Source organism: Candoia aspera, chromosome 2, assembly GCF_035149785.1.
Source record: "Candoia aspera isolate rCanAsp1 chromosome 2, rCanAsp1.hap2, whole genome shotgun sequence".
Classification (NCBI taxonomy): domain Eukaryota; kingdom Metazoa; phylum Chordata; class Lepidosauria; order Squamata; family Boidae; genus Candoia; species Candoia aspera.
In genome coordinates, this window is record NC_086154.1 from 4,038,185 (window position 1) to 4,060,609 (window position 22,425).

At 43.6% G+C, this 22,425-nt stretch overlaps 1 protein-coding gene across 1 annotated transcript; it reads left to right on the forward strand.

The window, feature by feature from the left end:
- Window positions 1–280: 280 nt before the first annotated feature.
- Window positions 281–4,566, forward strand: LOC134488839 (vomeronasal type-2 receptor 26-like; the record flags this gene model as incomplete). The annotated part of the gene is made up of 4 exons (XM_063291173.1): window positions 281–295; window positions 1,162–1,389; window positions 1,851–1,977; window positions 3,686–4,566. Coding segments are annotated over exons 1-4 (1,251 nt in total), but the record flags the coding sequence as incomplete, so codon positions are not given.
- Window positions 4,567–22,425: the final 17,859 nt, after the last annotated feature.

The window sequence follows — 22,425 nt, forward strand, 5'->3', positions numbered from 1 at the left end:
AGAAAAGAGAAAGAGGAAAATAGAGACTCTTGGTACAGGACAGCAGAGCAGAAATTCAGAGGCAATGAGGAAGCTGTAGCATTTACAAACAGCACACACCCTCTGCTGCATCTCTCATTGGTTTGCCAAATGCAGCAGTGAAGAATGCAAATGGGAAGAGTTGAAGGAGATGTTTGCACCGTCTGTCCTGTTCAGGTTGTCCTTGGGTCCCTTTAATGAGATTTTTTCTTCCGGGTTCCTCTTCCAAATTCTGATACACATTTTGTAAAGGAATTTAGAGATGACCTTGAGGAAGGTATGAAAGAACTGTTGAGGGAGGAAGGTATTGCAGAGTGCTGGAAAGCATTTGGCCCAGAGTGATCAGAAAAATCACACACCAGGCATTTCTATAAAAATAAATTTATTTACAGAAAGCACAAAAATATAATTACAGGCTTCTGCATTCACACATGCTCAGAGAGAGGAGAGAGCTCTCTCAGAGAGCTGCTTACTGGCTGCAAGGCTAAAAGAAAACAAACTAACCAAGCAAGCTGCCCTCCCTTCAGGCAATGCAACTATTAACACCTAAACTGAGGACAATTAAATTCGACCTCTTCACCCGGACAGAATGATTAGTTACCATAGTAACCTTAATTTCTGTAGCAGAAAACAATATACCAACAGAAGGGAGGCACAAAGAATTGTTGAGGGAGGCACAGAGACTTGGAGAAGAGATTATATAGTCCAGAGATAGAAGGAAGTGTGAGAAACAAAGGCAAAATAATCATGCCTTGATTTTGTTTGCTAAGGAATGAGGAAAACTTGGTAATGCTTTTAAGATGGATCTCAGCCCTTCCCATGTGGGCTAGGTCAAGAAACAGACACTGCAGGAAGTACTTTATTATTGTAGATTATGGTAACAAAATCTTGAAAGCCTATCCAATTCTACCTCTGTCACATTTCCAAGTGTTTGTGCAATTAGTATGTGTTTAAACAGGGAGTTAGGAGGCGTTAGGATTCAAACCTTTATAGATTCTCTCCTGAGGAAATGGAAAATAAATCTGAAGCTTCAGTTTTGGGTAGAGAGAAAAACATGTTCTGTTCACCTGCAACACAAAGGGAGAGGTCATAGACAGCATTGGATGTCCTGTCTAAAAATGCTCATGTTCTTTTCCATTCCAGCTTCATTCCTTTCTTCAGAATTCTCCATTTTATAATAATTCCATAAATGGAGTGTATTTGGATGAGAATGGAGACCCGTCGGCAGACCTGGACATTTTTAAGTGGGACATTAACAGCAATATATCCTTTGAGAGAGTGAGGTTTGGCAGTCTAGAAAGACAGGGATCCTTGGATGACAAGTTAATGATCCACCAGGATGCTACTGCAGAGATGGAGAGGCTGAACCAGGTAGGATTAAATCTTTATTTTGCTTTTCCTGAAGTTCTTACCTAGAGGATCACACTCTTGGGGTAGGAAGTGCCTTTGAATATTACCTCCCAAAGAGGCAAAATGTGTCTATGAGAATTCCTTAACTATTCAAGTAAAGTATTTTTTAGTCTTCTGCAAAGAGAGGGAATTTTGAGCCATGCGGGAAACATGTTTTCCTTTGGCCAAAGCAAAGAAACCATGCAATTGAGGTACTTAGTATGTGAAGTTAGAATCCAAATCTAAAAATCACAGTCTGTGAAAAGATAGAACAAACGGTCAATAGGGAAGCAACATGCAGTCAGATCAGCTTAATGAGCTCCAGGATTCTATAGGCTTTAAATTCAGCCAAGTTTAACCTTCAACTGGAGGATACCAATTCCTTCCTCCTTTGCCTTCTTTCTGGAAAGAAATTCATTTTCTGGATGTTTCTCTCTCCTCAGCCCCTGCCTCCTTCCAGGTGTGTGGAAAGCTGTCATCCTGGATTCATGAAGGTGGCTCAGGAGGGGAGGCCCATCTGCTGCTATGACTGCGTTCCTTGTGCAGAAGGAACCATCTCCACCCAGGAAGGTGGGTGACACCAGAAGAAAGGGGCAGACTTTGGGGAAGACCAAAAGCTTGGCTTTAAAAACATTAAAACACTAAAAACATACGTAAAAATACTATTCATAGTGAGGAACAAGAAATGAATCTGGAGGTTAAACTGGGGGCAGGACATTAAAAGATACTGGACAATGAGAGGTTAGCATTATGAGGAAGACTTCATATTTTACACTTCAACACACACCTTTCATGTTTTAGTTTGTTATTCATGCTCTTTCTCTGACAGGGAGAAGTTCAGGGTTCCAGAGCATGATGACATTGGTTGGGTCTTTGGAAAAGGTTTTATCAGGTCACCCTGCAGTTTACCCTGTCTCAGTGGAACCATTTCTATGGGCAGTTGAAGTTCATGGCTTTGGATTTCCCAAGAAGCCATGAGACAGGCACCTCCCATTTTCAACCCTTCCTTGCTATGTTCACAAAATCCAGATTATACCACTCCCAAAACTCGCTTCCTACACAGAGCAGGGATGGTAGATCCAATGGGCTACATGGCTCTTCCAGCTTCTGGATTATCTATCGAAAGGGTGGTGAGAAGGAAGAAATTCTCCAGCAGGACTGAGCCACAGCTCCTTCTTGCCCTGGTGGGAAGATGGCCTGTGAACTTTCCTTGGGGACAGGAATGCATGGTGATGTCCTCAGCCCACCCCAGTCCATACTGAAGGTCAACTCCATCTCCCTCCCTCCCTTTTTAAATGAAAATGAAAATGTGGCATTTAAAAAATATTGAATGAAGGACGGCTTAGGCAGTTTCCCCTTCTAGCTGCGTGAAAGAAAAAAGCATAAAACTCTGGAGGGTTTTTCTCCTAAGTCCTACAAAGAAGGAGGGGAATCTACCAGACAGACACAGAAAAAGGAAATGCCTATTTAAAAAGGACATTAGTTCATCAGAGAAACTGAAACCCCTTTCAAAAAATCAGGCCATTAAGCTCATGAGTTCCAGTTATCTGCTGTAGTCATTTTTTTTCAAGGATAGGTTTAAACCAGAGATCAGGACCCATTACTTAGAAGCACAAGTTGGTTTATTGACAGTGCTGGAGGCAAAGAGAGGATTGTAGATGGGAGGGGGTATAGTCCCTCTTTTTGTCTCATGCAAATTAAGCTACACATGTGATTGGATACAGCAGACAGGTATTCCATTGGATGTAACATTTCATGTTACATCCAATGAGGGAGGTCAATGAGGCCATGAGGGTGTAACTATGACATAATGGTGCAGGACTACAAAGACCATGAGGTTTTGTAAGAAGAATGTGACCATATTCCATAAACATGAGTATCTTTCTACAGGGTTCTTTCCTTTCCTTTCCCAGAATTCTGCTCGCCCCCCAAGATCTTTTCTCAGCTTATCATCATTCCTTGGTCATCTCACTGATTCTATAGCTGATAAAGTATATTTGGTAAAGTAGTTGTCGAATTTGATACCTTATAGCTGAGCTAGTGCCTTGTTTTCCCTGAAAAGATATCTTGGGATTTTAGTCGGGCCCCTAAAATTCTGCTTCTCTGCTCATTTCAGCCTCCACTTGAACAGTTGAGGGGAGCCCTCATCTCTCAGGGTCCTCCTTCTTACTGCATCTTGACTTTCTGCATATGCAGTTTTTCACACAGAAACCCAGTTTCACAGAACCTATGTATTTGATTAAAGTGCACACTATAGGAAAGTTCTTGCTCTTTGCAGATGCAGAGAAATGCACCAGATGTCCAGAAGATCAACATCCAAATGTCCATCAGGATCATTGTATCCCCAAGAGTATAACCTTCCTATCCTATCAAGAAAATCTGGGGATCATCCTAGCTTCCATTGCCTTATTCTTCTGTTTAATTACAGGCTTTGTCTTGGGAATCTTCATTAAATTCCAGGAAACTCCGATTGTCAAAGCCAACAACCGGGATCTCTCCTACATCCTCCTTGTTTCCCTCCTGCTTTCCTTCTCAACTTCCTTCCTGTTTATTGGCCGGCCAAGGGGAGCCACCTGCCTTCTCCGACAGACAACATTCAGTGTCATCTTCTCACTTGCTGTCTCTTCAGTCTTGGCCAAAACAATCACAGTGGTGCTGGTCTTCCTGGCAACAAAACCAGGCAATAAAGTGCAGAGATGGCTGGGGAAGAGCTTGGCCAACTCCATCATCCTTTCTTGTTCTAGTGTCCAAGTTGTCATTTGCAGCAGCTGGCTCGGCATTTCTCCTCCATTTCCTGATACTGACCTTCATTCTCAGCCTGGAGAGATCATCCAGCAATGCAATGAAGGCTCTGACATCATGTTTTATGGAGCCCTGGGCTACATGGGTTTCCTGGCCACCATCTGCTTGATGGTGGCTTTCCTGGCCAGGAACCTCCCTGGGGCCTTCAACGAAGCCAAGCTCATTGCATTCAGCATGCTTGTCTTCTGCAGTGTGTGGGTGTCCTTTGTGCCCACCTACTTGAGCACCAAGGGGACATACATGGTGGCTGTGCAGGTCTTCTCCATCCTTGCCTCCAGTGCTGGCCTGCTGGGTTGCATCTTCATCCCCAAGTGCTACATTATTTTATTTAGACCAGATCTGAATACAAAAGAAAATTTGATGTCAAAATAAAATAGAAAATGACTCTTAGATATCAGGTTGTCAAAATTACACTTCAGAAGTCCAGCTAACAGGATTTGATACATTATTTTTTTTTGAGAAACAAAAGAACAAATCCCGTTGTTTCAAGTCATGTTAGAAGTGGTCTATAACTTGTTAATCCATATGATGTACCCCTTTCTCCTTTCTGTTAAGTGTATAAACATTTTGGGTGTGCATAAATGTTGCAACAATGCTTAAGTTTAACCTACTGGGTCAGATTATAGGTTTATTCATGCTCCAGAACTATGGATTGAAATATTATTAAATATTCATTTTAGATAAGAAATACTTACTAGATGTGTTAGTTCCAGCTTCAGAAACAAAGTCAAGTCTTTTTCTCAGGCAGGACAGTATAGTCTTATGTACCACCATATATGCTGATGATATGCAATTTGACATCCTTGCTTTGTTGATTAGCTGTTGATGGGAATTGTGTGTATGTGTGTGTGTGTATTTTATGTGCTCAGGCCTAGCTTCCTTTGTGTGATTCAGGTGACATTTTCCTTTGTTTCCTTAACAGCCTGTTTCCTTCTTACTCCCTTCTCAGAGAGATATTTTTAGACAAGGTTCCTGGCTTTGTGTCCTCTCCGCTTATGTGCCTGCTTCATCTTTAGTTATGGCAGCTTCAGCCTAATCTCACAATGCAGAACAAGAGCTTTAGTTCAATGCAGTAGAAACATCCAGCTACATTTAGCAATAAATCCCACAAGTTAGGGAACTATCTTGAAACTTTGTTTTGGCCCTCAAAGGTTGCCAGGACTCTGACAGTGGTATCAAAACAATGGATGGGAGTAAAATGTAATTGATTGATTGATTGATTGATTGATTTAGTTTAGATGGCCACCCACTCACTAATGGCTCTGAGTGGCTAACAACAACAAAAATAATAAAGAACAAATTAAAACAGTTAGGAACAATCGAACACCCCTGGAAACACTCAGCAAACATTTAATCAAACAACAATGTGGGCTTACCCTACAACCTATCCCAATGCCAGGGAAAAGAACCTTATGGTTTTTTTGGTACCTTATGAAAAGCCAGCAAGGTCAGGGACATCAAAATTGAATCTCAAGGGATGTGATTTTCCATTGGGCAGGTGCTGGGACAAAGAAGACACACTTCCTGGGTCCTATTAGATGACATTTGTTTAATAAAAGGGACCTGAAGCCAACTCTATGAGACTTAGTGACAGAGGGAGGTTATCTGGCTCTGTGCCATGAAGGGGGTTTTGGCAATGACCAGCACCTTAAATTGCACCTGAAGGCCCACTGGGAGCCAGTGCAGCTCACAGAGTAGAGGTGTAATGCAGGGATACTGAGTCATGCTCATAACCAATTGCACCATTGTATTCTGGATCAGCTGCAGCTTCCAAGAGTCTTCAAGGGCAGTCTCATGCAGAGTGCATGGCAATAATCAAGACAGGAGGTGATTAAAGTGTCTGTGATAGTGACGGAGACTTTCCTATCTGGGAACAGGTGCGACTGGTGCATAAAGGGGATCTGTGCAAAGGTCCTCGTAGCCATGGCTGCCACCTGGTCCTTGAGTGGGAGCCAAGAGTCTAGAAAGACCCCCACTGTCTAATCAATCACCAAGATGATTAGGGCTGTCTCTGTTTGTTCCACCACTTCTAAACTATGGCTAATTCTTCAAAGAAGCCTGACAAGCTGCAGTGTGTGAACTGTTTTTCTGTCTGCAGAGCAATAATTTTGCACTCAGGCATCTGTCACTGGTACTTCTGAGAAGACAAAACGGAGAGCTTCCTGGAATTCCTGGTGCCCATCTGAGTTGGTGGCCTTATAAACTATGTGGACCACCACATTTTGAGCCAACTGAAGCTTCTGAATATTTTTCAAGGGCAGCCCCATGTAGAGTGCATTACAGTAGTCAAGATGAGAGGTGACTAGGGTGTGGGTGATTGTGAGCAGGGCCTGTTTGTCCAGAAAAGTGTATAAATGGCACACAACTGGTAGTTCTGCAACGGTCCTCCTGGCCACAACTGCCACCTGCTACTTGAGCAGAAGTCACAAGAGAAACTCCGAATTACACACTGGGTCTGTCTGGGGTAGTGCAACTCCATCCAAAACCCAAGCTGGCAATTCTCCATGAACCAAAGAGCCCCAAACCCAGAGCCATTCTGTCCTGTCAGGGTTCAGCTTCAACCCATTGCTCCCCTTCCAGACCTTAAGAGCCTCCAGGTGCCCTGAAAGGGAGGTCATATCATCGCTTAGCTCACCATGGGCTGAGACATATAGTTGGGTATATTGATCATATCTCACCCCTTGGCTGCAGATGATCTTACCCAGCAGCTTCATGTAGATGTCAAACATAAGAGGAGAAAGTACCAAACCCTGCAAAACCCTGCAGAGCAGAAGCCAAGGGCCTGACCTCTCCCTCCCTATCAACAATGACTGGGAATGGCCACAGAGGAAGAGTCTGAACCAGGACAACACAGTGCCCCACTCCCAACCTCCGAAGCCGCTCCCGAAGGATATTGGACACTCGGAGGGTGGGACTGGGGGCACTGTGCCAATGGTATCGAAGGCCACTGAGAGGCCCGATTGAGTGTGGATGGATGCCCTGTTCCCCTCCTCTTTCCACCTGATATCTTGAAAAGGCACAAGCAATGCCATTTCAGTCCCATAGCCAGGCCCGAACCACAGCTGAAAAAGGTCCAGATAATCCATTTCATCCTGGAACCTCTGGATCTGTAGCGCAACCACCTTCTCAATAACCTTCCCCAAAAAGGAAAGATTGCAGTCAGGATGGAAGTTATCCAACAGGGTGGAAGCTAGTGATGGGCTCTCAAGAAGGGGGTGTACCACAGCCTGCTTAAAAAGTTGGGGCACCACCCCCTCCTCCAGAGAAGCCTTAATCACCACCAGAACACACCCACATGTCACCCCACCCCCAGAAGCTTTCACAAGCCTGGAGGGACATGGATTGAAAATACAGGTGGTGTCGCTCACACTCCCTAGGGTGCTGTCCACTTCCTCGGAGCAAGAGGGTCAAACCGCTCCCAGATAACAGGGGAAGAGCCTGCCTCAGGCATCTCCACGGGACCAAATTTTCTAGTAATCACCTTGTTCATTTCTAGGTGTGCACAGACCCACTGCTTGATTACCATTTCCTGGATCGTCCCAGGTATTGAGGTCAAGCTGATTGGTTTGTAGTTTCCTGGATCCACTTTCCCCCCCTTTTTAAAGACTGGAACCAAATCAGCTCTTTTCCATTCCTCTGGCAGTTCCCCTCTGCTCAAGGAGCTCTCAAAGATTTCAGTCCGTGGTTCCGAGATGACATCCGGCAGCTCCTTCAATCCCGTGGGATGTAAACCATCCGGTCCAGGAGAGTTGAACTCGTCTGAAGCAGCTGGGTCTTCTCTTTCCAGCCTTAGCGATTTTGACCTGCATTCCTCTTCTGTCTCCCATGGTGCGACTTTTGACAGGTTGGACTGTTTTTTTCCTTCTGTGTAAAGACAGATGCCAAAAAGGAATTAAGCAGTTCCGCCTTCTCCCTGCTGCCCATCACCTTCTTGCCATCTTCTCCCACTAGCAGACCAACCACTTCCTTGATTTTTCTCTTTCTTCTTACATATCGAAAGAAAATTTTTGTTGTTGTTGTTTTTGGCATGTGTTGTAAGGCTTGGCTCATTCTGCTGGTATTCTGCTCGAGTTATAAGCCTTTCTTTCCATTCTTTATATTTGTCCTTTTTGTCCCTCAGCTTGTTAGAGAGCTCTTTGTGCTGCCATGCTGGTCTCATCAGGTGCCTCTTGTCTTTCTTTCTTTCTTTCTTTCTTTCTTTCTTTCTTTCTTTCTTTCTTTCTTTCTTTCTTTCTTTCTTTCTTTCTTCTTTCTTTCTCTATTGTTTTTTCTTTCTTCTTTCTCTATTTTCTTTATTTGGGCCTTTCTTGTCTCATTTTCTACCATTTTCCAAGCATCCTGAACTGATCTCCCCTCTCCGATTTCTGTCCATGGAATCCTTCCTATTCATCCTCCCAGTTTCAATGATCTTTCTCAATCAACTTTTTCTCTCTGTGAAGGCACAACAGAGGGATGTTCACTTTCCACTTTGATTTTTGATACTTGCTTAGGAGACTGAGACCAAATTATACCTGGTGTTTGGTGTAACTAATCTGAATATCAACTGGTGTTATACAATGATGATATTTTGGCTCTGATGCACTTGAGGGAAATTGGGGCAAAAACAGAATGCCCCCTTAAGACCCTGTCTAGGTCAGAATTTTTGCCAGTGAGAAAAGATTGGTTCATTGATACCCTGAAAATCATTTTTGTACATGTTCTCATTATTTGTTTATTTATTCATTTATGGATTTGTATAATAGGACGTGGTGGCGCTACGGGTTAAACCGCTGAGCTGCTCAGCTTGTCGATCGGAAGGTCGGCGGTTTGAATCCGTGCGGCGGGGTGAGCTCCCGTTGCTAGTCCCAGCTCCTGCTCACCTAGCAGTTCAAAAACATGCAAATGTGAGTAGATCAATAGGTACCGCTTCGGCGGGAAGGTAACGGCGTTCCGTGTCGTCATGCCAGTCACATGACCACGGACGGGTCTACGGAGAATGCCGGCTCTACTGTTGTAGAAATGAAGACTAGGACGCTCGGGTCTTCATCCAGGAAAAGAGTTTAATATGCGCATAGGTTCAGACAAGCTTAAGCTTCAAATTCAGAACCCCGAAGGTACGGGGTCCTACTTCTTTTATACCCCCCCATTGGGTGATTATACAGCATAGACTAAGTGTCAACTTTGAGATATATGATACAACTTTAAAAGCAAGCTGGGTGAGAAAAGCCTGGAGGGAGCTGGAGAGCTTCCCTCCCATACTTTATCTTTGCTCAATTAGCTGCTACAGAATACACATACATTCCTGTTTCTTATCTGCCCGTCCGGCTCTTCCCCACATTCCACACTTGCAACAGATAGCTTACTTGCAATAGACAATTGCCTGATGAAAGGGCTTTAGTTCTCTGTTGTTTCCTTGACCCTAATTCCAATTCCACCTCACTACGGCTTAGAGACGGAGATGAGCACTGCCCCCTAGAGTCGGACACGACTGGAAATTATGTCAAGGTAAACCTTTACCTTTACCTATGGATTTATATGGCTGTCTATTTCAAACTATGCGTCTCTGGGTGGTGTACAAAGACCAAAATAATAAATGATTAATACACAATAGCATAACACATTACAACCTGCTAAGCAACGGAATGACAAACAGATGCCTATAGCTATCCACACCACTGCATTTGTGACCAACAGAAGTTTCTAGCTGGTCTTCAAGAGTAATCCCATGCAGAGCATGTTGCAGAAATCCAATAAGGAGGTAATGAAGTCATGAGTGACTGTGAGCTGGTTCCCATGATCCAAAATTGGCACAAATGGTGCAGAAGACAGAGCTGTGCAATGGCTACCACAGCTGCCACTTGATCCTCAAGCAGGAGCTGTGATCCAGGGGGATCTCCAGACTGTACACAGAATGCAAGCAAGGCAGTGCAACCCTGCCCAGATTCAAAGATGATTCCCACAGTGGGTTCATCTGGATGTTACAGGGGAGAGAGTGAGGTGCTGAGGCAGCCTGCAAAGCATGGGCCTCTGACTAGATAGCTCCCCCACCAACTGGAAGTGGCCATGGAGGATGGAGGAGAACCACTGTGAAACACTCCTCCCCATCTCCAACCCTCTGAGCTGGTCCAGTAGGATACCATGGTTGATGGTATGAAAGGCTAGCAAGAGATCAAGAAGGGCAAGGAAGAACACACTACACCCAGTCTGAGCCTGCCAGAGGTCATCAACAAGCATGACAAAGGTTTCCCAATACTTTCACTTCAATCTACGAAATAAGAATTCTCCCTGCTTGGCATAGCCCACCCCCCACCCTTAACTGTATCTTAGCTAGAACCAATGCTTTCTAGGCCTGCCCTGTAGGTGTGGGTGTGAACAGCCACACATCAACATGAATTTATTTGGTACAGATTTCTTTGGCTATATTCATATGGTTAGCAAATGAAGCCCTCAGCAGAGATGCACCATTTCCCCTCTCTTGAAGGCAGACAAATAGGGCATCCAGCAAAACCAGCTCTTGTTGATTTGACAACAACTTCTTTCCTAGAGGCCATTAAAAGCCCAGCAAAACTCCTGAGAGAGATCAATTTGGCTTCGGAGGAGGTTCATTACCAAGTTCTGCAGAAGCAACTGTGTTGTTTCCATGTTTTAAAAAACAACATTTTTTTAATTTGGTAGTTGATGTATTCATCCATAATTATTCGTATTGAAAGAAACATTAAAATTCACTTTGTTTTTTCATCATCAAGTGTTGTTTTGTATTCAGATAGGGCCTTGATACAATGATATAACACTTGGGGACCAAGATACAGCCCAATAGGCCAACACTGTAGGCCAAGATGGAGAAGACCTGCACAGCCACCATGTACTTCCCTATGCTGCACAAGTAGGTGAGCACAAAGGACACCCAGACACCCACCCAGAGTGCAGCTCAGAGTATTGGAGAGAAACTCCCAGCCAGATGGCACAGATTATAATTTGGATACCAGTGTATGGCGGGGTTAGACTTAAGGTATTGTACAAACTATGGATCAGGAGGCTGAATGCTTCTCTGAGATTCACAAGAGGAAGTATTGTTATAAAAATTATACATTCCTAGTGTATTAAGCCTATTATATGTGAGCTATCTGTGCCTAATGATAGATGACATAAGTGATAGGTGACAGAACTTCATGAGGTCCCCAGTGTCCATTTCCCCTGTGTCCTTTACTGCCCCTCTTTCCTATCAATCAAGGCAGTTCTTTCTCCAGCCCTTTCTTTCAAGGATTGGAAAATCAGCTGCTTCAACCCAGGTATTAATGTTTTCCTAACTTACACTCTTTTTACTTTTTGTCTACATTCCAAGCCCCATAGATCCTGCTTGAGGTTTAATTAGCCTGGGAATTGCTCCCCTTTCCTGAGTGGCTTCTCTGTCTCTCAGCCCTTCTCCATTTGCAGGAGGGAAGCAGCTCCTGGCTGCTGGCCGGCTGTATGTGCTCCAAGTCTTTGGAAGACTTATGAGTCTGTCAGGCTCTGGTCTCTGTGATGGTCCTAGCCTGCAATCAGTACTCCACACATGAAACACAACCCCCACCTGGGCATCATTATGACATCCTCCTTGCTCAGCTGTGTCAGCTTCAGAGATTTGTTGCTCACTCCACCTAACCGCTGATGTTCAGTGTCACCTCCTTCATGCATGACTGGCTTCTCCTTCAGCTCTCTGTCCTTCCTTCCTTCCTTCCCTCCTTCCTTCCTTCCTCTCCTCCACCCACACCCACACCCACACCCACACCTTCTGCCTGCAACATTTCCCTTTGTTCCCTCTGTGATACAAGCATGGTCACTGATGTCTGAAAGTTCCAGGAACACAAAGCCATAAGCTGTAGACTCACATCAGCATTCTTGGGTCTTTCCTTCCACGAAAGGGCATTGCTTGGATACAATGTGGTCAGTGAGCAAGTAATATCAGTTAGACTTTAGCATGATGTTTATCCAAGTTTAGGCTCCAACCGCTGATGCAGAGAAGGGGAGGTTGAAGAGTTTTGGGTCAAGCTGAACCTGAAATAGACAGAATGGGCAAGCAAGAAGTGCTCCTTGTGGGTGGAGAGTGGAAGGCCAGAGTTGGAAATCCCAACGAGGAAATCGTAGCTGGATTGGGTGGCCTAGGAAACAGAAACGAAGCAGGAAACAATGATTAGATTGTGAACACTTTCTTCAAACAAACAACATACCAACCCCGAGTCTCAAAAAAAGGAGACTTGGAAGGGAACAGCCTGAAATTGAAGTCAGGCAAACAGTGCTGCTGCTTGTTCATTGATGTTCTGTCATGAGTACTGATGGTGAGCAGGAAGGGGCCCCTATCCAGCGGGGAAAATGCATGTGTAGTACTGAGGAGTTAAGCAGCCATTCAAAGAGACACAGAACAGACCCGCCTCGACTTTTGGGGTTTACCCGTCTGGGTTTTTCCCACGCTTCTTCAGTTTGTTAGGATTTTCTGTCTTATGTAGCAGTAATAAACACTAGAGACCTATTCCTCGTCTCAGCATGGTTTCCTGACTGTTAGGACATGTTCTCCTTTAACACCAGCATCATCTCTGGATGGACAAGCTCAACCTCTGATGGAGCAGCTTTGAGATTTGGGTTCTTTCTGGACTCCTGGCTCCTGCTTGAACAGCAAATGGAAGCCAGAACTAGAGGGGGCTTGCCCAGCTTCAGCTGCTATGTCAATTGGGGACTTACCTGGTGCAGGAGGATCTGGCTACAGTTACTCAGGCACACTACCACCCAGATAGACTACAGCAATGCCCTTTTCATGGAGGTGCCCTTAGACACCACTCAGAACTTACAACGAGCCCCAAACACAAAAGTCTGTTAAGGCCTCTGAAATACTAATTGATAATATTTGGTCATTGATTGCTTTGTGGCCAAAACTGTCCTTGCTATACCCTTGCTACACCATTCCACAATTCTGGCCCTCTGAGTGATCTCTGGTCAGATGTTCAGAGAGTGATATTGAAGGGGAATTTGGGGGTCAAGCTAAAAGCCCTTCACCCAAGACAGCTTCCCAGGGAAAAACAAAACTCGGGCTCAGCTACAGGGTATCCACTGAGACAAATCACCCCTCCCCAAAGGTACTTTCCCAGAGAAGCAAAACTCTCAGCTCAGTCATAAAACATTCAGAAGGCCAAGGAATACTGAGAGGCTGGGGAATATCCCAGAAGGTTGATAAACCCCATACTATTAACTTTCTAGCAAAAACTTGATCCATGAAATAATCCTTGTTTATTCTTTCAACCCTCCTACTGTACATCTGCCCATTGCCTACAATATGCAGCCCAACCGCTTCAATGACCGCACTATATACATGTCGTGAAATATCCAATCAAATACTTCCCGTTGTCCACATCCAATCAGATTCCCGTAGACAATCACACGTATCCTCTACTTTGCACCAGTTCATTAAATTGACCATAACCCCTCCCTTCTTTAGGCCTGTCTTCTCTCCAGCGAAGTCATTTCACCAAGTTGTGCTCCAACATAACTGTGCCCCAGTCTCTAGTTCCAATGTACCCTTGGGAAAATTATCTTATACTCACCCAAAGCATTCATTTACCCACCCACCCACCCACCCACCTCAGCTTACGATACACTCAAGAGCAAAATAAAAGGGGGAAATCATATTTATTAAATAGTGATGGTTCATTTGTATCATGCCATGAAAAACAGGACTTGGCATTTTGTTTTTGTATTAGGATCATTAAAGATAAAAAGCTATTTGTTGAAGATAACTGACCAGTTTAGAAAATACTTCACTCCAAACCCAGTATTCAATGTAAATTTGATGTCAGATGCTCTTTTGTATTGAGATCTGGCCTTAGCAGAATAATGTAGCACTTGGGGAAGAAGAGGCAGCCCAGCAGCCCAGCACTGGAGGCCAAGATGGAGAAGACCTGCACGGCTACCATGTACTTGCCCTTGGTGCTCAGGTAGGTGGGCACAAAGGAGATCCAGACGCTGCAGAAGACCAGCATGCTGAAGGTGATCAGCTTGGCTTCATTGAAGGCCCCAGGGAGGTTCCTGGCCAGGAAAGCCATCACAAAGCAGATGACAGACAGGAAGCCCATGTAGCCAAGGGCTACATAAAACATGGTCACAGAACCATAATTACATTGCAGGATGATCTCCCCAGGTTGGGAGTGCAGGTCAGAGTCAGGGAATGAGGGAGAAGTGCCCAACCATATGCTGCAGAGCACAATTTGGACACCTGAACAGCAAAGGATGATGGAGTTGGCCAGGCTCTTTCCTAGCCATCGCTGCACCTTATTCCCTGGTTTTGTGGCCAAGAAGGCTAGCACCACTGTGGCTGTTTTGGCCAAGACAGAAGAGACAGCGAGTGAGAAAATGATGCTGAAGGCTGTTTGTTGGAGAAGACAGGTAGCTATCCTTGGCTGGCCAATGAAGAGCAAGGAGGTCAAGAAGGAAAGCAGGAGGGAGATGAGGAGAATGTAGGAGAGGTCCCGATTGTTGGCTTTGACAATTGGAGTTTCCTGGAGTTGAATGAGTATTCCCAAGACAAACCCTGACATTAAAGAGAGGAACAAGGCAAGGGAAGCCAAGATGATCCCCAGATTTTCTTGATAAGAAAGGAAGGTTTTAATCTTGGGGATACAGTGAACTCGATGGATGTTTGGATGTTGATCTTCTGGACATTTGGTGCATTTTTCTGCATCTGAAAAGAGCAAAAATAAGATCTCCCATCAATCATGGACTCAGTCCTAGTTTGGGTGAAATTGGGCCTTGTGTGAATGATTGTACATGGATATCATAAGAAGGAGCACCCAGAGAGATGGGGGTCCCCTCCACCTTTAAGTGGAGGCTTGGCTGCCATCTGCTGAGGATGATATAATTTGGGTTCCTGAAATGAGCAAAGTGCTGTCTCATGGACTTAATGGCCCCTTCCAGGTCTGATTCTTGTGAAAGGGCATCTCTATCTCTAAGGACTCAGCCACCTGTCTCTCATGCATGAAAGAGATAGTTTCAGCCAGTTTGTTTGTTTGTTTGTTTGTTTTTTAAAGCATTTCTTGATTTGGTTCAGGAGATGGTCAGTGTTTCTGCCTGGTCAATGGCAACCTGATTAGTAGTTCCCTCTGCTTCTTTGCCCCTCCCACCCATGCTTTGATAGGAAGGACCAATCCCTTCCCTTTTCTAGGGCATATCTTTGGAGGACTCAGCCAAACAAGCTAGTATTTTATGCTTTTCTTTTCACTCAAGCTAGAAAGGGAAGAAATGGAAGAAATGGAGGGAGGGAGGAATGACACAGTTTAAGCATTAGTCTTGTCACTTGAGCCACAAAGGGATAGTGGTTGAAAAACTCCAGCCCAGGTTGTCAGGTGACCAAAGGCACTGCCTAAAATGGGAAGAAGTCCAGGCAAAGGAATTCAGGCTGGGCTGGAAGTGCTGGAAAGTTTGCCCACAAATGCTTTGCTAAGAATTCCTGTTTGTGGAGCTGTCTTCCCACCAGGCCAAATGGACAAATGACAGAAGACCTGATCAATCTTTTTTGAAGACCCAGCCAATGTCATTATTCCCTGGAACCCTGGAAATTCTCTCTTTTACATGAAAGGGGGGGAGTAGCAAATCCTAAATAGAAGGTGTGTTTTGAAATTGAAGAGAAAGACACGTCATCTTCTTTGTAATGATAAGCTCTCTTTGGTTCAGTACCTTCTAATGTCCTTGTTAAGTGCATTTCTTATTCCTCACTGTGGAATATATAGTGCCTATTATAAAGGAGTGAATGTTTTAAATGCCAAGCCTTTGTTGGAGCATATCGTCTCCCTGACGTGTGCCCCTTCCCTCTGGTGCCACCCACCTTCCCGGGTGGAGATGGTTCCTTCTGCGCAAGTCAGACAGTCATAGCAGCAGATGGGCCTCCCCTCCTGAGCCACCTTCCTGAATCTGGGAGGACAGCTTTCCACACACCGGGAAGGAGGCAGGGGCTGAGCAGAGAGAGGAGGAACAGCCAGAAAATGCATTTCTTCCCAGAAAGAAGGCAAAGGAGGAGGCTTGAGGTGGCATGCTCAGCTTTGCTACTCTTGAAGCCTATAAAATCCTGGAGCTCATTAAGCTGTTCTGGCTCCATGTTGCTTCCCTGTTGGTCTTCTAACTTTTCACATACTACGATTTTTAGATTTTGTAGTGCTTCATCTAGAAGCCGGCCTACTTAAAACAGAAACCTCTGCTTTGATCTTTGTCTTATCTCATTGGCTTAAGCTCTCTTTCTTTCCTGTCGGATTGGCCCCTTTAAGTATGAGTCGTAGCTTTCCGTCTTCCTGGTGCCAGGCAATACATGCCAGATTGCCATCTTATGGCTTCACATGGGCAACCATTACCACGATTGGTTACAAAGACTCACTAGCTGTCCTCAGACAATGGGCCATCAATTTAGAGCTGCAATCAGATTGATCAGTTCTACCGAGAAACATCTTTTTGAGCCATTTTGAATATTTCCTCCAACCAGCTAGATACCTAAGCTATGTAACAATCCCAGAATTTAGAAGGGCTTTAACCCGGGCCAAATTCAAAGCCCTCCCAACAGCTGTTACTGAAAGGAGATACCAAAATATCCCTCTTGAACAGAGATTGTGCCCATGTGGTGGAGGAACCATTGAAACGATGGAACATGTTATTTTGTACTGCTTCTTCTAGGCAGGTGCTCACCAGGAATTCTATCCCCATTCTTCCCTAGACACCCTGGTGGTTCTGACTCATTTTATCTTACTATCCAATCAATATGGTTTTATTTCATTGACCACAGCCAAGTCCTGTTCTATAGTTTGCACAATACATCGTAGCATCTCCTCTAATTTTTCTTCGATATTTTAGAATTTTATATGTTTCTCTTTTAATCCTTATTCATTCTTGTTTTATTTGCTAGTCGATGACTGAATAAAGATTGATGGATTGATTGATTTTTAGATTTAGATTCTAGCTTAACAGATTAAATATCTCAAGAGAAGTTTGTATGGTTTATTTGCTTTGGTCAAAGGAAATCACCCTGTACTCATGGCTGAAATCTTCCTCCATGTTCACAAGACTCATAAATAACTTTCTTGAACTGTTAAGTATATTTTTCTGATAATCGTCTGGGCATCTAACTAAGGAAAGTGTTGCCTTTCTGGGAGAACTTAGATGGAATTCCAAGGCACTCCCTTCCCCAAGAGTGCAATCCCCTTGGTAAGAATTCCAAAAAAAGGGAATTAAAGATTTAACCCTCCTTGTTCAGCCCTTCTATCTCTACAGTAACATTTTGGTGGATCATTAGCTTGACATCCAGGGATCTCTCTCTTTCTAGACTCCCAAACCTCACTCTCCGAACGATTCTATTGTTCATAATATCCCACTTGAAAACGTCCAAGTCGGCCATCAGGTCTCCATTCTCACTGAGATATACTCCATTTATGGAATTATTGTAAAGCTGAGAGTTTTGAAGAAAAGAATGAAGCTGGAAGGGAAGAGAACATGGGTATGTTGAGACAGGACATCCAAAATTTGTATGGCAAGATCCAGAATTTGATGGCAAGATCCATTTCTTTGTGTTGCCTGTGTTTCTTTCTCTCTACACAAAATTAAAAGTTCAAACTTATTTTCAAACTTCTTCAGAAGAGAATCTATAAAGTTTTGAAACATAACACCCACTAATTCCCTTTTTAAATACCTGCTATCTGTAAGAAAAGTCTCAAATATTAGAAAGATAAAATTGCATAGGCTTTCAAGATTATGTTACCATATCCCACATAACAAAGTAGCATTCCTAGACCCCTGAAATATCTTTTCTTGATATGGACTAACTGGAAGAGTGGAGCTCTGCCTTAAAAGCCTGTCCAAGTTTTCCCCATCCCTTATACTAAACAAAATCAAGGCAGGGTTATTTTGAGTTTCTTTCTCAGCCATCTTTCTGTCTCTGGACTATGTCCTCTCTTCCCCATGTCTCTCCTTAATGGCTGCCCCCTTCCTTCCTTCCTCCCTCTCTCCCTTAACAGAGTTTATACCTTGCAACAGACAGGAAAGAAGGGAATGCAGAAGGGAGAGGAATGGAATGATGGAATTCAATTTATTTTTTGTGCTCAGAATAAATTATTTTTTTCAAACTCTCTGCCTAGTTCTTGCACTTCTGGAATTGATTCTCAGCTGCAGGAGAGAGAAAGGAAAAAAAAAAAACCTGCCACCCTTTCAGCCTTGGAGTTCCCATCTTATCACCAACTTTGATTATTGTTCTCTTAGATATGGACATATAGGCTGCATGTAAGGCCCATGCCACTGCCCAGGCTGTGTCATAAATGAAATAGTTGTCCATAGACAAGATGTGTTCCATCTCCTTCTGGGACAAGGACTCCAGCTGTTCTCTCTCCCTGCAGAATTTCACTGAAAAGGCATCCTTGTGGTATGAACAGCCAAAGGATGTATCTGCTAAGAGTTTGATGGAATTGTAAATCTTCTTAGACAAAACAGAGTCTGCCATTTGGTTTCCCTTCACAAGAAAGGAAAACACGCTCTGAATGAATTGAAAGGGAATGGGCCTATTCATCAAATATCTAGTGACGTCCCAGCAAAATGTTGTAAGCACGACTTTCCCTCTAACAGGTTGCTCAAAGGATCGAAATACTAAATGTAGAACGAATATTCCCCCAGCTATGAAATCTCTCTCTGCACCATAAAGAAATACATTCACTTGTTTCCAGCTGTGATATGGACTCGCATCTATGTTCCTTAGAAAGGTCGTTCTGGAAAGGGTTTGTGATAAAACTGGGCAAATGCCATTCCTTATCAACATGGAAGTCAACATAGTCATGAATTTCTGCCCCTGATCATTGTCTGAAGCAATGAGACCAACTAAGGTCCACCTGAAATGGAGCAGCAGCTTGACCATCCCAGGGTACTGGAATCTTTCAGCAGGCCATCAGGTAGAAGAAAGGAAACTGAGTTTTATCACTCAGAATCCAGGATACAAAATTGTAACTGCTCTGAAAAGAATGAAAGAAGATGGTATTTTAAATTAAACTTCCAAAATTTAATGCCTAATATTTTCATAATACAATTCTGCTCTTCATTTACAACTGAGGACTTCTGATTGAAAATTATGTGGCTGAAAACTGTCTCTCCAGCAAAGACACACCTGAGGGATTTTGTAGGTGCCCAACATGGTTGAAATCTGGATGGAGATGCCAGTCTCAGCCCCTTCATGAATGGCAACTGTGTTCTTCTGCCTTCCACAGCTGCAGTTGGGAACATTGGCCTCCCCATCTGAAAGCAGGTCCAGCAGAGCCTCTGAAGTCTTTCCTGCATGGAAATTGTTTTCATAAATATTGTAACCCAGGGTGATGTTGGGCAAGAGGTGGGAATCCTGGTTGATCTCCTGGATGGCAACAAGGAAGGATAGGATTTTCCAATATTGTGTCACGACTACACTGCAAGCATAAAAAAATAAAACATAATTAAAGGAAGTTTGCATTTATTTATTTATTTTAAATTACAAAACAGTTTGAATCTATCCAAGCTCAAGACTTCCTCTGAATCAATATTAACAAGATACAAATTTTAAAAACCCCAAAACCTACATGTACAAGGTATTTCAGATTACATTTCAGAGGCACTATTGCATTTTATGACATAAAAAGGTCACTTTTACAATTTATGACATGAAAAGGTCAATTTATGACATTGGGGTCACTTCATCTTCTCCTTGGATGGACTGCTTCATCTCTCCTAAGAATGGTGGGAGGTATCCCCAAACATCTCACATATTTCAAAGGAATCTTTCTATTTTTATTGCTTTTTAAGTACTGAATTGTTGAGCTTGTCAGCATGTTCGCAATTCAACCAAAACTTCAGGCTGACTTTAAATATTCTCTGTGTCAGTCTTCCTAGTGATCTTCTCAAATATGTATCAAATGTTTGACCTAGTCTCAGAATAAAATATAAAATTGTTGAATGATCATATAGGCCACATTCACTCTCTCTGACAACACACACAAAATGACCAGCTGTGACTATTAACAAAGCCAATAAGTTTTCAATTTCTGGAGATGTTTAGATTTTCATATTTATTGTCCAAAATTTCCTGAGTGGAGATTTCACTTATGCCATTGACAGTGTAGTGGGGAAAATGAGGGATTCCTACATTCTTCTGTCCCTGATGAGCCAAGTGAGGGGCAGAAGAGGGGAACCACCCTCTCTTCCATATCCACCACCTATCTCTGCTCAAACAGAGTGGATTATTTGTCTGAAATCAAGCAGAATATAAAATCCCTACTGTCTGTACAGGACCTGTGTCTTTCAGAATTTCAAAGGAGGGTCATTAGCCGTGGGGTGCAAAATGGATACAGAAGTGTGAAATTGGACAGAGACTGAGAGAAACTAGGGGATCAAGAGGGCTGGAAGTTTAGAAATGAGTCAGAAATGGAGTGGCTGTAATGCAGTGCAGGAAGATGGACTTATATGGATTCTTGGGTTGAAGGAGTTGTGTTGAAGCTTAGTGGCTGAAAAAGAGCCGTTGCTGCAGAGACAATGCCCCCAATGAGAAGCTCTCCTGGCCTGTAATGGTTCTGTGAGTCCAGCTCATCCCTCTTGAGAGTCAGGGGGCATTTGGCTTGGAGCCTCCCATAGACTCCCTGGGGCCACAGAAGCAGCATCAGCAGCAATGTGAGTTTTGTTCCTGATGGAGCCTCCAGCCCTGTGTCTATTTTGAAAAAAAGCTAGAAGATGTGATGGAAGAGAGCAAAGCCCTTTTTTCAAGACGAGGATTCCAGGGCCTTCCTAATCCAGTCAGTGTGCAGACGAGGTTTCACATCTGAAGGGGAAGGGAGTAGATGCAGCACCTGCACTCCCTAAAAGCTCCCCACCAGACTCTCTTTCTCCAGACCCGCATTTATGCACCCAATATTTTCCAGTGCCGTGACGTCAGCCCACAAGGCCCTCGTGGGATATTGAGGTGAAAGCATGAATTGATGTGTTTTTGTCAAATCTTCTGAAAGTTTCCAGGAGAGTCTCTAGAGATCTTGCAGTAAGATAACAAAGAAATCACTATGATTTGGATAATGGCAAGGTGGGAGCTCACCTCTCTGAACTCTGAATGAGTCAACAGGCAGACGCCCAAAGAGGGAAGTGGCAGATGGGCTCCAAACTCTCAAGATGAGCCAACTGGCCTCAAAATTCTAGAAAAAACATCTTTCAACAATCCACTACCAATAGAGATTTTAGCATGGTGGTGAGCAATCACACATCGGTATGGATTCGGTGGGTCTTGATTGTGATGGATTTTGGCTGTGTTTGTCACATTAGCCAAGGATCTGCTGGGATGGGTGGTTGCTCCTCTTTTCAGAGCAATTCAGTACAGGCACCAGAAAAAGTGTTCTTGTTCATTGACTCCTTATTTTATATAGCTTGTCAAACCACAGCAAATGTTCTGAGGAAATGGACTTTTATTCAGTATATTCACGAAGAGCTGGGCTTCAGGTTCTACCTTTCAGTGATTCCTGTTAAAGAACTTTTGTCCTTTATTTGAGGGGGGGAAAAGCTGTTCTTTGTTTCTGAAGTTTCTGAAGTTGTAGTTTGTGAACTACAATATCTAGCATGGATTTAGTAACTAAACATGATTTTCAGCACAATTTTTTAATGTGTGAGTGAAGCTGGTGGACTCCTGATCTTGAGTTTCCCCTCAGACCCCCAGACTTTACAGACACACAGACAACTGTTCTGCAGAGTCCACAGCAAAGAGAATGGGTGAAACCATCTATATTCAGAAGTGGGAATCTGGTTCTACTCCCACTTGAAGCAAACAGGGCATCTTTTTTATGGGGAGGGTTTTTTTTTTTTTTTCCAGAAGTGATCAAGTGGGATTTATGAGAAGTAAGCACAAATCATATAACAGTCAGCTGTCAGTAGCTGAACTGATTTGGAGAAAACAACAACCTAAAACCCCAATTTCATCATTTGATGTGGAAAAAACACTTTGGATCAAATGGATGGGCACTGTGGTGAATGTTAGCTTAGCCAAAGGGGGATGTCCCAAAGGCCAGATAGAATGGGACAGAATTCCCTGTGCAGCCCCAGTTCAAAGGTGGAGGTCAATGGTCCTTTTTCATCTCCTAGTTCTCTCTCTACAAAAGTGGGAGACAGGGAGGTCCCCTTTCTCCTTTGACGTTTGATACTTGCTTAGAAGACTGAGACCAGATTTTTCTAGCCATGGTCCTTGGCATAATTCAT